The sequence below is a fragment of the Peromyscus maniculatus genome, chromosome 1 (genome assembly GCF_049852395.1).
Source record: "Peromyscus maniculatus bairdii isolate BWxNUB_F1_BW_parent chromosome 1, HU_Pman_BW_mat_3.1, whole genome shotgun sequence".
In the NCBI taxonomy this organism is placed as follows: domain Eukaryota; kingdom Metazoa; phylum Chordata; class Mammalia; order Rodentia; family Cricetidae; genus Peromyscus; species Peromyscus maniculatus.
In genome coordinates this window covers 141514529-141529604 of record NC_134852.1, presented here as the reverse complement: position 1 = coordinate 141529604, position 15076 = coordinate 141514529, and the positions used below count along the sequence as shown (strand labels likewise).

The following is a 15076-nucleotide window of genomic DNA, read 5'->3' as shown; positions in this document are numbered from 1 at the left end:
CAAGAACTGGGCATGGCAGCACACTCCTGGAATCCCAGAACTCTGGAACTAGAGGTAAGAGGATCAGGAATTCAAGGGTAGCCTTGCCTTCTCAGCAAGTCTGTGTAGAAGAGCCTGCGCTACCTGAGCCTCAAAAATAAATAAATAAACAAACAAACAAACAAAAACGTACATTTTTATCTGGTTTCTGAACTCTTAGCAAACTAATGGCTCTATACCCTTGATAATATTGAAGTCTTACTATTCTTGGGCCAAGGAGGAGTTTTCTCAAAGTGGGCAGGTGAGCAGGTTATCCTCACATATCATCTGCCACAGCACAGGTCCCTGAGCCACTATGGGTCTCCAAGTCAGAATCTCATGAGTGAAGGATGTGAATCCCAAGACCCTCACTCAGATATTCTATTTGATTCTGACACTCACTAAAATTCGAAGCACAGAAACATCCATGAAGAATGTGACTGTATTACCACATGAGCCTTGATGCTCCAGCTGACAGAAGCTTCCATTGTCATTACATGTCCAGATGGGACACAGTTTGTTCAGTGCAGCCTAGTATCTATCACTCATATCCATTTAGTGAGGAGGTGATTATTTTGACTTAGAGGGACACTATATACTGATACAAGTCCATCTTTTCAAAGTACTTACCAGGTGTGGGATAGCTTGCTTGAGAAGCTGTAAAGGAATAAAAGCAAATTCACATTGTGTGTTTTAACCATGGTAATCCTGGAAAACACCCTCCTGGGAAGCAACAGCCCTGACTCTTATGCATTGATCAACCAGGAACATCCAAGGTCAAGTTCTCCAGGCCCTGAACTGAAAGAGTCTTCACTGTGCTACATGGCTTCCCTAAAGCCAAAAATCTAACATTGAGCTTCCATTTTGATTGGTCAAAAGAGAAAAACAGTCTTTGTAATATCAATCGGCACTCTGTGTCCATGGCGTCCTTCACAGATTACACAGGTGGTGGATCAAAAAATGGGGGAACCCCTGCTCTGTACTAAGCCTACAGACACATCACCCCCTATCCTCATCCCAGGAGCACTGTGGTCCTGCAGTGACTTACACTGATGAGATATTCTATTAGGTATATCTGGGGATGACTGGAAGGACACAGGAGGGCATGTGGGGGTCACACCCCAGGTTTTATAAAGACTTGAATATCAGAGAGTTTGGGTATAAGCAAGGGAGTTCTTAGATCCAACCTCCTATGGAGACTGAGAGATAATTGCTCAGGAATGGTGAGGTTTGTTAATGGTGGCCCTGGTTTAGCATGTGTGTACATATGTGTGTGTCTATATGTATATATTATGGAAACAGCAATGCTGCTCAGGTCTGGCTTGAGGCATGAGGTTGGGATGCTCACACTTACAGACTATGTCCTGCTTGTTGAAATACATTCTTGTGAGCCAAGTATTCTGTTAGGCTATTGGTACATTTACCAAGCTGGGCACAAATTAGACAAGTGTGTTCCCTGCTCACCAGACTTCCAGCATAGTAGGTCCCTGAAGACATCAACAGACAGTCTTGCACAGTGGGCAAGTGCTAGCTGAGTGTGATTATGAATATGAATATTTTGAGAATATGAATAGCCACTGGATAACATACAGTGTATGTGTGTGCCTCTGTGTCAATGTCCATTTCTGTCTCTGTGTATATGTCTGGAATTGTATGTGTCAGTGTATCTGAGTGTGTGTGTGTGTTTGTATGTAAAATTTTGTCTCTGTGTCACATCTCTCTGTGATGTGCATGTTTGCATGTGAGCATATATGTATATGCCTTTCTGTACCCATGTAGGAATTCATCTGTATGTTTGTGTTCAAGCAAGTATCTATCATATGGCTTTATCTCTGTGTACATCTGAGTTTGCTTATGTCTGAGTGTGTGTTTCTAAGTATGTTGAGTATAAATCAGGAAGGATCTTCTAAAGGGACAATGTCCTGGTCTTTAGAAAGAGCAGTTAGAAGAGTCTAGTAAAGGACAGGACAAGAATAGACTGGATCAAGAGACCAGAGCAGCCAGAGTGAGCTGAGTGTGGCTACAGGAGGCGATGTTGGAGTGTGGACTGTAGCAAGCACAGCTTTGTAGAGTGGGTGACCTGCAGGAGACTTTTTGATAGGAGAATAAATGAAACCAGGAGGCACTCTGGGCATGGTGCCTCAAACCTTACTGCTTTGCTTCTGAACTCGGAAAATCATATGCAAACTGGATTACGTTTCTCCAAAACAACACTGAGTTACTCCTTGTACAGCATGGGTTTGCTGACCCTGGTGCTTTAGTCTGAGCTTGCTGTTGCTCTTCCATGGGTACCTGTGTCACATAAACTCTAGAGTCCCTGGAGAACTGAGTGGATTCACAGGACCCTGACTGAGAATGCCATTGCTCTGGACATTCAGCAGTCCTTACAGGGGCAATGTGAAAAGGGACAGAATGGAGTTCTGGGAGCCTTAAAAAAGATCTGTGCATACTGCATTTCTGGGAGGCAGAGCTAGTGATCTCTGGGTCATACCTGAGCAGATGACTCCAGCGTCCTCATGGTGTCCACAGTTATGGGAGAGCCAGCCTCGGTGGGAGCAGCTCCACAGGTAGTACTCATGTCCAGTACAGGCCACATCATCCAGGACAATGGGCCCTGAGCCCTGTCCAAACAGGGCACTTCCAGGGGCAGACACTGCCCAGCCACAGCCCAGCTGCCTGCACACCACGTTGGCATCATTGGTGTCCCAGCTGTCATCACACACAGTGCCCCAGGAACCCTGGTAAAGGACCTCCACGCGACCCTGACACCTGTCTCCTCCATTCACCAGCCTCACAGCCAAAGGAGACTCTGTTCCTGGAAAGACATGGTGGATTCTCCTTTGTTGTTCCTGTGGTGATGATGGAGCTTGTGTGATCACGGGCAGCTCTTTCATGGGGTTTAATGCAATATAGGATGTGAGTTCCTCCCATTGTTGCTTCTCAGGTACCCTGTCTTAGAAAGACTTCACCCTGTCACTCTGACTTTACCTCCTCATGGAATGTTCACTACTTGTGTTCTAGACATTAAAGGTGTGTCTGTCACCAGAAGGGCTCTGTGTCTGCAGTGTTGACATGGGTTGAATCTGCCCTGGATGGTGGCCAGACACCTACTCCATCTTGTATCTAAGGCCTTTGAGTGCCATGCACTCTTCTGGATGACAACATCCACTGCAGAATGTGGGCTGTTTCAAGGAGAGAGAGCAAGCAGAGCCCTCCTACTCCTAACACACAGAATGCACATGGGCACATCCACCCCACCCTGACCCTCACCCACCAGCAGTAAGGACAAGGAAGAGGAGGTTGCTCTATGACAGACCAAAGGGATAGAATGATGAGCTCCCTGGCAGAGGAGAAAAAAATTCATGGGTCCCGGGCAAAGGCTCTCACCAGCTGCTTACCCAGACAAGGTGGAGAGTGTATATCAGAACTGCTTTTCAGACCCACTAGAAAGGTATTAAACATGGGTAGAAGCTATTGTTCACCCACTGAGCTGGGTCACATGACTGCCTCCATGAGCTCACATTCTGTGTACAATAACAGCCCACTAAAGAACCCCGGGCTTTATCACTGCTGGTCACCAAGACTGCTGATGTGAACTTATCACCAAAGTCAAGGTTTGGAGTACACAACATGTTTAAACAAGACAACGGTCTTCATGGTTTTGCCCTGGCTAAGCCCCTTTTACTCTAAACAGGGCACCCCTTTGAAGGGCCTCAGAATGGGATATCATAGTATATCACCAGTCTCATTTTGCCTCAGAAAACTCTCTGGAAGCTAGTCTATTCTAGATCCTTTAACCCCATAGTTTCTCCTGACGTAACACTAAAGGTAGGGGCCATAAAATTTTGAACCCACCCCCATGCTGACATACTCCACACACAGAGAAATGGGCAGTGAAAGGGATCTCATTGGAGGAAAGCCCCCAAGAACAGGAAGCAAATCCACCCTAATTTTCACAACACATGTCCACGCACCTCATCCCATTAACTCACTCAAGAAAAGTCACCACCATGAATGACACTGGCATTACAACCTACAGAGAGACATTTAAACAGCTTTTGTTACCTATTGGTGTATAAGGCCCTGGAGTGGTGGTAGGCTCTGGGGTGGTGTAAGGCTCTGGAGTGGTCAGCTCTGCACGTCCATAAATAGATGAGAGAGAGAAATGGAAAATATAAAGTTAAGTCTCCATTGAGAAAAACCAAGACATGCAAGTACAGTAAAATCTGTCAGGATGTGATTCAGGGTCTGTACTGGGCAAGGCTATGTGATTTTAGATGCATAAGAAATCTATGTAGTCTTGAGTTCTCCCATTATAAAAGGCTATTTGTGTAGAGAATGTTATTAATCTACAGATAATATTCTGCATCTGACTTGTGCTGGGCTCTAGGGAATCAATACAAAAGTACTTCCCATACTTACACAACTAATTAATTGTTTTTATCTAATTGCATTGGTTGATATGACCAATATAATATTCAAGCAGAAGGCTGGAATGCCTGTTTGCCTGTTTTTGTATGTGAATATATATTTTAAATTCAGCATCCCTGATATACACTAGGCTAGACTGTAATTCAAGATCCTACTAACTCAGCTCCTGAGTGCTAGTTGTTGGTTTTTTGTTTTTTTTTTTTGTGTGTGTGTGTGTGTAGCCATACCTAGATCACTGTTTTTTACTTTAGTAGATTTTCTTCACATATACCCTTTTTAAATAAGATATGAACTTCAAACACATATGAGTAAATTGTTTAAATGGGCCCTGTCCTTTGCTCAGGGCACCTTTAAACGGTGACGTGCTCCTGCAGCTTAGAGTGGACATATCTGGAGATCAACCCACAGCTGCCGAACACCCAGCTTCATTCTGAGTAACCTTCATAATGTCTCTGCTAAAGAGGAAGTTGATAAAAGCTAATGTGGTGGAGATGAAGTTACATCATTTCAGATATGGTAAACAAGAGCTGGGCATGGCAGCACACTCCTGGAATCCCAGAACTCTGGAACTAGAGGTAAGAGGATCAGGAATTCAAGGGTAGCCTTGCCTACTCAGCAAGTCTGTGTAGAAGAGCCTGCACTACCTGGTACTCAAAAATAAATAAACAAACAAACAAACAAAAACGTACATTTTTATCTGGTTTCTGAACTCTTAGCAAACTAATGGCTCTATACCCTTGATAATATTGAAGTCTTACTATTCTTGGGCCAAGGAGGAGTTTTCTCAAAGTGGGCAGGTGATCAGGTTATCCTCACATATCATCTGCCACAGCACAGGTCCCTGAGCCACTATGGGTCTCCAAGTCAGAATCTCATGAGTGAAGGATGTGAATCCCAAGACCCTCACTCAGATATTCTATTTGATTCTGACACTCACTAAAATTCGAAGCACAGAAACATCCATGAAGAATGTGACTGTATTACCACATGAGCCTTGATGCTCCAGCTGACAGAAGCTTCCATTGTCATTACATGTCCAGATGGGACACAGTTTGTTCAGTGCAGCCTAGTATCACTCATATCCATTTAGTGAGGAGGTGATTATTTTGACTTAGAGGGACACTATATACTGATATAAGTCCATCTTTTCAAAGTACTTACCAGGTGTGGGATAGCTTGCTTGAGAAGCTGTAAAGGAATAAAAGCAAATTCAGATATTGTGTGTTTTAACCATGGTAATTCTGGAAAACACCCTCCTGGGAAGCAATAGCCCTGACTCTTATGCATTGATCAACCAGGAACATCCAAGGTCAAGTTCTCCAGCCCCTGAACTGAAAGAGTCTTCACTGTGCTATGTGGCTTCCCTAAAGCCAAAAATCTAACATTGAGGTTCCATTTTGATTGGTCAAAAGAGAAAAACAGTCTTTGTAATATCAATCAGCACTCTGTGTCCATGGTGTCCTTCACAGATTACACAGGCGGTGGATCAAAAAATGGGGGAACTCCTGCTCTGTATTAAGCCTACAGACACATCACCCCCTATCCTCATCCCAGGAGCACTGTGGTCCTGCAGTGACTTACACTGATGAGATATTCTATTAGGTATATCTGGGGATGACTGGAAGGACACAGGAAGGCATGTGGGGGTCACACCCCAGGTTTTATAAAGACTTGAATATCAGAGGGTTTGGGTATAAGTAAGGGAGTTCTTAGATCCAGCCTCCTATGGAGACTGAGAGATAATTGCTCAGGAATGGTGAGGATTTGGTTAATGGTGGCCCTGGTTTAGCATGTGTGTACATATGTGTGTGTCTATATGTATATATTATGGAAACAGCAATGCTGCTCAGGTCTGGCTTGAGGCATGAGGTTGGGATGCTCACACTTACAGACTATGTCCTGCTTGTTGAAATACATTCTTGTGAGCCAGGTATCCTGTTAGGCTATTGGTACATTTACCAAGCTGGGCACAAATTAGACAGGTGTGTTCCCTGCTCACCAGACTTCCAGCATAGTTAGGTCCATGAAGACATCAACAGACAGTCTCGCACAGCGGGCAAGTGCTAGCTGAGTGTGATTATGAATATGAATATGTTGAGAATATGAATGGCCACTGGATAACATACAGTGTACGTGTGTGCCTCTGTGTCAATGTCCATTTCTGTCTCTGTGTGTATGTCTGGAATTGTATGTGTCAGTGTATCTGAGTGTGTGTGTGTGTGTTCTGTATGTAAAAATTTGTCTCTGTGTCACATCTCTCTGTGATGTGCATGTTTGCATGTGAGCATATATGTATATGCCTTTCTGTACCCATGTAGGAATTCATCTGTATGTTTGTGTTCAAGCAAGAATCTATCATATGGCTTTATCTCTGTGTACATCTGAGTTTGCTTATGTCTGAGTGTGTGTTTCTAATTATGTTGAGTATAAATCAGGAAGGGTCTTCTAAAGGGACAATGTCCCTGGTCTTTAGAAAGAGCAGGTAGAAGAGTCTAGTAAAGGAGAGGACAAGAATAGACTGGATCAAGAGACCAGAGCAGCCAGAGTGAGCTGAGTGTGGCTACAGGAGGCGATGTTGGAGTGTGGACTGTAGCAAGCACAGCTTTGTAGAGTGGGTGACCTGCAGGAGACTTTTTGATAGGAGAATAAATGAAACCAGGAGGCACTCTGGGCATGGTGCCTCAAACCTTACTGCTTTGCTTCTGAACTCAGAAAATCATATGCAAACTGGATTACGTTTCTCCAAACCAACACTGAGTTACTCCTTGTACAGCATGGGTTTGCTGACCCTGGTGCTTTAGTCTGAGCTTGCTGCTGCTCTTCCATGGCTTACCTGTGTCACATAAACTCTAGAGTCGCTGGAGAACTGAGAGGATTGACAGGACCCTGACTGAGAATGCCATTGTTCTGGACATTCAGCAGTCCTTAAAGGGGCAATGTGAAAAGGGACAGAATGGAGTTCTGGGAGCCTTAAAAAAGATCTGTGCATACTGCATTTCTGGGAGGCAGAGCTAGTGTTCTCTGGGTCATACCTGAGCAGATGACTCCAGCGTCCTCATGGTGTCCACAGTTATGGGAGAGCCAGCCTCGGTGGGAGCAGCTCCACAGGTAGTACTCATGTCCAGTACAGGCCACATCATCCAGGACAATGGGCCCTGAGCCCTGTCCAAACCGGGCACTTCCAGGGGCAGACACTGCCCAGCCACAGCCCAGCTGCCTGCACACCACGTTGGCATCATTGGTGTCCCAGCTGTCATCACACACGGTGCCCCAGGAACCCTGGTAAAGGACCTCCACGCGACCCTGACACCTGTCTCCTCCATTCACCAGCCTCACAGCCAAAGGAGACTCTGTTCCTGGAAAGACATGGTGGATTCTCCTTTGTTATTCCGTGGGGAGGATGGAGCTGGTGTGATCACGGGAATTTCTTTCATGGGGTTTAATGCAATATAGGATGTGAGTTCCTCCCATTGTTGCTTCTCAGTTACCCTGTCTTAGAAAGACTTCACCCTGTCACTCTGACTTCACCTCCTCATGGAATGTTCACTACTTGTGTTCTAGACATTAAAGGTGTGTTTGTCACCAGGAGGGCTCTGTGTCTGCAGTGTTGACATGGGTTGAATCTGCCCTGGATGGTGGTCAGACACCTACTCCATCTTGTATCTAAGGCCTTTGAGTGCCATGCACTCTTCTGGATGATAACATCCACTGCAGAATGTGGGCTGTTTCAAGGTGAGAGAGCAAGCAGAGCCCTCCTACTCCTAACACACAGACTGCACATGGGCACATCCTCCCCACCCTGACCCTCACCCACCAGCAATAAAGTCAATGAACAGGAGGTTGCTCTATGACAGACCAAAGGGATAGAATGATGAGCTCCCTGGAAGAGGAGAAAGAAGTTCATAGGTCCCTGGCAAAGGTGCTTTCCAGCAGCTCACCCACACAAGGTTGAGAGTGTATATCAGAACTGCCTTTCAGACCCACTAGAAAGGTATTAAACATGAGTAGAAGCTATTGTTCACCCACTGAGCTGGGTCACATGACTGCCTCCATGAGCTCACATTCTGTGTACAGTAACAGCCCACTAAAGAACCCCGGGCTTTATCACTGCTGGTCACCAAGACTGCTGATGTGAACTTATCACCAAAGTCAAGGTTTCGAGGACCCAACATGTTTAAACAAGACAAAGGTTTGCTCCAGTTTTGGCATGGACTAAGCCCCTAGCTCTCTAGACCAGGCACCCCTTTGAAGGGTCTCAGAATGGGATCTCATAATATAGCATCAGTCTCATTTTGCTTCAGAAAACTCTCTGGAAGCTAGTCTATTCTAGACCCCCTAGTCCCAAAGTTTCTTCTGACATAACACTAAATGTAGGGATCATAGAATTTTGAAACCCATCCCCATGCTGACATACTCCACACACAGAGAAATGGGCAGTCACAGGGATCCCAGTTGAGGAAAGCCCAAGATCAGGAGGCAATCTACCCTCTCTAAGTTTTCACAACACATAAACACCACCTCATGCCATTAAGTCGCTCAAGAAAAGTCACCACCATGAATGACACTGGCATTACAACTTACAGAGAGACATTTAAACAGCTTTTGTTACCTATTGGTGTATAAGGCTCTGGAGTGGTCTGCTCTGCACGTCCATAAATAGATGAGAGAGAGAAATGGAAAATAAAAAGTTAAGTCTCCATTGAGAAAAACCAAGACATGCAAGTACAATTAAATCTGCTGTCGGATGTGATTGGGGTTTGTACTGGGCAAGGCTATATGACTTTAGATGCATAAGAAATCTATTTAGTCCTGAGTTCTCCCATTATAAAAGGCTATTTGTGTAGAGAATGTTCTTAACCTACAGATAATATTCTGCATCTGACTTGTGTTGGGCTCTAGGGATTCAAAACAAAAATGTTTCCCATAGGTACACAACTAATTAATGTTCTTATCTAATTGCATTGGCTGATATAACCAATAAAATTTTCACTAACAAAGGATTGGAAAGCCTTTTGCCTGTTTTTGTATGTGAATATATTTTTTAAATTCAATATCTATGTATGTATCTAGGGTAGACTAAATCTCAAGATCCTCCTAACTCGGCCTCTTGAGGCTTAAAATTGTGTGTGTGTGTGTGTGTGTGTGTGTGTGTGTGTGTGTGTGTGTGACTAACATATTGCTTTTTACTTAGTGGACATGCTTCTAATACGCCCCCTTAATATAAGATATGAGCTTCAAACATATGTGTAAATCGTTTGAAGTGGGCCCTGACTCTTGCTCAGGGCACCTTCAAACAGTGACATGGTCCTGCAGCTTAGGGTGGACATATCTGGAGATCATCCCACGACTGCCAAACACCCAGCTTCATTCGGGGTAACCTTCATAGGTCTCTGCTATGGAGGAAGCTGACCTCTTCCCACTCACTAGGTCCTGATGGAAACAGCTCTAGGAAATTCCTCTCCTGCAGCACAGTGCCAAAGTCTAGTCCAGTCAGCTCCTGCCCTTCAATCTGACTGATACAGTTGCATCATAGAGCATATCAAGCTTAGAGGAGATGCTGCTACCTAAGTGTCCTGTAGGGTCCCCAACATAAAGGAAAAATGGATTTTCCTTGTAGAGTTGTTACAAATAGAAAAGGTGGAATCTTGTGAAGAAATATGGCTAAGTCAGAATAAAGCCAGTCTCGTCCTTGAGATAAGCTCACATGCCTAAGGAGTAATGCCTGACCTATGGGCTATTTGATTCTATGGGCCAGAAACTGTAGGCTGGCCAGAGGCCTTGGTGTGGAAATTGTTCTTGCTGATGACCTAGGATCAAAAAAACCCATGCAGAAAGGAAGTGATTTCCCTTCCCAATGCCTGAGCTGACAGAGTCTCAACTGTTCTGATATGCCACCAACATCTCTCACTGGAGGAAGTCAAATAGGAAGAAGAGGATCTGTGATGTCCCAGGGCAGAGAATCTGGGACTTCCATGGGAGCTTCCTATGACCACAGAGGGAGGGAAATGACAAGGGTCTTGGCTAAGCAGACGTTGTCTTCCTCTCCAGGCATGGAAGCCAGAGGGTCAGCTCCCGAGGCTGGCCAAGGTGCAGTGTGAACATGGGGACCTCCAGGCTCCGAGAATGGTCAACAGACCCCTAGAAACAAGACCACCTAAGATCCCCTTGCAGATACCTCTTCAGGATGATCCCCACCACCATCCCAGGGACATAATCCATGGCATATAGTTCCACGAAGGCTTGAGGCCTTATTGAGAAATTTCCCCTGAGAGCTTAGGACCCACATCCTCAGCCTTCTGCCCATCTTCTGAATCAGAGGTGATCCTGTGGGTTATGGGGGCAATAAGGCCACAGACATACCACATAATACATGTTACCTTCTGTGAACACCACTGTCGTTTCTTCAGTTGGATAGATAACATCTGTGGAATGAGAAAGGAAGAAGTCATTGGATGTTGGTCCTCACTTGAATCTCAGAGGCTGAAGCTGGCATCTCAAAGCTAAAGGCCTTCCGTCACTGAAAGGCTGGAATTTTCCCTGTAGAATCTGATATTGACCTTTCTGTGACTTTGCTGCTGAGATGTCACCATGAGCATCCTTTGTCCCTCACTCTCATTCAGCTCCTCTGCTTCTGTTCCATCCCACCCCCCACCCAGTTCACTAGCAGCCCCACCCTAGACACAAGATAGGAAATAGCCAGATGACATTTGAATTCAGTAGTCACTGGGCTGTTTCTGTAGTTCAAACACAACCTCTCATTATAAACATTTGACATCACTAAAATATTCCTGAGAAAGTGGCCCCAAACAGAAAGAGAGGGGACTTCCAGAGATTATTCCAGAATGGGCCTCTCCGGGTCCTGATGCAGAATGGCCACAGCTGAGCTGCCGACAGATGACATCTGTATCCTGAGTGTCCCAGCTGTCGTCACACACGGTGCCCCAGTAGCCATGGTACAGGATCTCCACCCGGCCCCGACACCAGTGACAGCCATTCACCAGCATCAGAGGCAAAGCTGCCCTGACTCAGTGGGAACTTCTCTTGGGATGTTGTGCCCTGTGCCGGCACAACCTTGGGACCCTTCTTCTTCTGACCTCCAGTGCTGTATTGTTTGTATTCCTCACCCTGGACCTTAAAAGTGACCTTCTTCATAGTCTTCCCACTCTCTCTAAACACCACCTTCCCTGAAAACATCCAGACAAGGGACCCTCATAATCACCTCTTCAGTTCTAATTCAGCCCTGACTGTCCTAGTGCAGAATTCTAGACTCAACTTTCCATCAGCTTCCAGGATATCCATGTCTACCATCCAAACTCAGTCTCTCTCCTCCATCAGGACCCAGGATGCCCCGCTGCGACACCCTGTGCCAGTGTGCTGAGAAGGTGAATATCCAGTTTGGTGTCTCCCTCTCCACCTCTCTGTGCATCACTCACCAAGGCTGTCACACTAAGCTAGATGTCCATCCTCCGGAACCCACCCTGCTCTGGGACCTCTCCAGTCAACTCTGCCTCTGCCCAGCTCTTATCTAATGCTTGCTGATCCGTGTCCCAGCCAGTCCTTCTGAAGGGCATGCTTCATGTCTATTGTTGTCCTGAGGTCTCATCTGTGTCTCATGGTTGGTCCTTGAGTTTCATCTTGACAAAGTACGTGTATATTTTAGTCACTTTCATACCCAAAAGTCACCCAAAGTGCTTTAGTATTTGCCAGGAATGATGGTATACACCTTTAATGCCTGTACTTGTGTAGCAGAACCAGGTACATGTCTGCAAGTTCAAGTTCAACGTGGCCTACATAATAAGTTGCAGTTCATCCAGGGCTACATGGTATGAAACTGTCTCACAAACACACACACACACACACACACACACACACACACACACACACACACACGTGTTTCAGCATCCTCTCCATCCTCATCAGGATCAAGGATGCAATGGTATTCATCAACCAGAAGTCCTCCCTCAACAACTCTAGCCTGCTTTCCCGTTGTAATATTGAGCATGACTGGGAGTTTGCAGGCAGCATGCTTCTGCATGGTGTGGTGCCCCTAAGTCACCCACAGTGGAACTCTGGGCTGCTTGTGGGAGGAAACAGACAGCAGGTGAGTGCTGGCAGGCCCCTCAGGAAGAACTGCTTTAGCATCTTGACAGCAGGAGCTAGATCCTGGGTGTGGCTTTGCTGTGGCTACTCTGTGGTTATGAGTACTCTGTGGTATGACAGTGGTAGGTTGGAATAGATACAATGTGAAGGATCAGATGTGTGCTGATGTTGGAGATCAAAGAGGGGTGGGGTGAGGATGGGCAAAGGACAACTGGGCATTCCAAGATATTCCCAAGAGCACTGAGTCTACATCAGCCCATCTTGCTGCCCTCTGCTGGTCACTCTGTGAATGTCCCACTAGAGAACTGCCAGCCTCAGGTTGGCCCTCCCTGGAGGTTGATCAGAAAGCTTCCCCTAAGTCCCTCCCAGGACATAGCTGCATCTCTCAAGACATGTACTGAAAGGGAAGGAATTGGCTTTAGCATGCCAGGGTCACAGTGACACAGTCAGTTGTCCTCTGTGGCCTCACCTATCAAACTCACACAAAAGTCTGCACACTCTCTGTCCTGATTGGAACTGGTAGATAGAAGCCTTCTGTTTGATGAATACCATTGCACCTTTGATCCTGAGGAGGATGGAGAGGATGCTGAAACACCTGTGTGTGTGTGTGTGTGTGTGTGTGTGTGTGTGTGTGTGTGAGAGAGAGAGAGAGAGAGAGAGAGAGAGAGAGAGAGAGAGAGAGAGAGAGAGAGAGAGAGAGGAGACAGATCTCACCACGTAGCTTGAGCTGAACTGGAACTCCTTATGCAGACAATATTAAACTTGAACTTTCAGGAAGCTACGTGGTTCTGTCTCCCAAGTGCTAGGATTAAAGGTGGATGCCATTATTCCTGGAAAATGCTGAAGCATTTTAGGCATGGAAGTGACTAAAATATATATGTACTTTGTCAAGATGAAACTCAAGGACCAACCAGGGGACAAACATGTATTCTCAGGACAGCAATAGACATGCCCTGACTGGAAGGGGAAAAAAAGGTCTGATATAGTCTATCCTAGGTTTAAATTCTACCTTCTCATTTTCAGTCACAGAATCTTAGACATGCAAGTATTGACAAATTATCTAACTATTTATTAGTTTTCCCATCTGCAAAATGGGAATGATGATACCTCAAAACGTTGGGAAGGTTTCATGATAATAGCACATATTACCTCTATCAGTTGAGCATTGATTATGTGCAACATTTTTAAGTTTTGAAAGATTTGTTTTATTTTTAATTACGTGCATGTGTCTGTGTGGGTATGTGTACCTCAGTACAGGTGCCCATAGAGGCCAGAAGAGGGTGTCAGAGCTGATGGAATTGGAGTTACAGGTGGTTACTAGCTGCCCATTCTTATTAAAAATAAGCAGGGCAGTGGTGGCACAAAACTTTAGTGCCAATCTTTGGGAAGCATTGGCTGAAGGATCTCTGAGTTCCAGGCCAGCCTGGTCTACAGAGCAAGTTCAGCCAGAGATAAATAGAGAAACCCCATCTAAAAAAACAAAAAAGAAAAAGAAACTAAACTTCAATGCAGTGTGTACTCTTAATTATGAGCCGTCTCTCCAGCCTCTTCTTTAAATACTGATGCATTCATTTCACACATGAAAACGATTTGGCTAGGGGTACATAACAAATTACTAACTTTGATGATGCTATTTACCTTTGCAAACATGGCTCAGATAGTACAGAGGAAGAAGCAGTGACTGTTTCCACTAGCTCTTCTGACACTAGGCTAAAGTTAATTTCATCCATCAAGTGACTGGAGAGCCGAGAGAAGAAGGAAGGTGAGGGACAGGGATTGGTGGAGTGTGCCCAGCACCTTGACACCCCCGTCTCTCATCTCAACTCCATCCCTGACTTCTGTGCCCAAAGCTGCACCTGGATTCCACTAGACAGCAGCAGCAGGGCTGCCCACCTGTCCTGGTGAGCTCCATTCTCACTGTGGCACAGCTGAGGCATTTGAAGGAATCTCAATTGGGGATTTGATAAAATCATGTTTGCTTATGGCCATGTCTGTGGGAAACGGTCTTGATGGAGAACTGATGGGGAAATGCCAGCCCACTGTCCTGGGCAGGTGAGTCTGTGCTGTATAAAAATGTTAGCTAAGGATGAGCCAGCAAGCCAGCAAGCAGGGCTCCTGCATGGCCTCTGCATCAGTTCCTGCCTCCAGCTTCCTGCCTCCTGCTCCTGCCATGGCTTCACTGGATGACGGACTGTAACCTGTAAGCCAAATAAACCCTTCCGCCTCCATGCAGCATATGGCCCATGTTTTATCACAGCAACAGAAAGCAAACTGGACCCCCAGCCCACCAGTAACCTAGAGCCAGAGACCAAGAGCAAAGGAGCAGGACTTACCATTCATTGTCGGGTCTGGGTTCCACCAACCTGAAGAAAGACCAAACTCAGTTTAGAAAAGGAAGCACTATTTAGAAATGGTCTCATATCATTTACAAAATTAGCCTCAGCTGCTAATTACACTCAAGCTGGGATAGGGGGAAATCTGTGATTCTATCTTGGCTCTGTGCACTGCCTGAGGTCTTGATCAAAAT

At 45.6% G+C, this 15076-nt stretch overlaps 1 protein-coding gene across 4 annotated transcripts in view; it reads right to left on the bottom strand.

The window, feature by feature from the left end:
* Dmbt1 (deleted in malignant brain tumors 1) overlaps nucleotides 1–15076 on the bottom strand; it is a 53647-nt gene that overhangs the window by 27998 nt on the left and 10573 nt on the right. For 3 of the 4 annotated variants that reach the window (XM_076553817.1, XM_076553820.1, XM_076553818.1), the window contains 8 exons: nucleotides 14883–14912; nucleotides 10827–10871; nucleotides 9059–9091; nucleotides 7482–7805; nucleotides 5611–5637; nucleotides 4084–4152; nucleotides 2510–2833; nucleotides 649–675 (listed from right to left, as the gene is read on the bottom strand). In XM_076553817.1, the coding sequence (XP_076409932.1) occupies nucleotides 649–675; nucleotides 2510–2833; nucleotides 4084–4152; nucleotides 5611–5637; nucleotides 7482–7805; nucleotides 9059–9091; nucleotides 10827–10871; nucleotides 14883–14912 (879 nt within the window). The remainder of the gene's footprint in view (nucleotides 1–648; nucleotides 676–2509; nucleotides 2834–4083; nucleotides 4153–5610; nucleotides 5638–7481; nucleotides 7806–9058; nucleotides 9092–10826; nucleotides 10872–14882; nucleotides 14913–15076) is intronic. The other variant, XM_076553819.1, reaches the window with a different exon arrangement.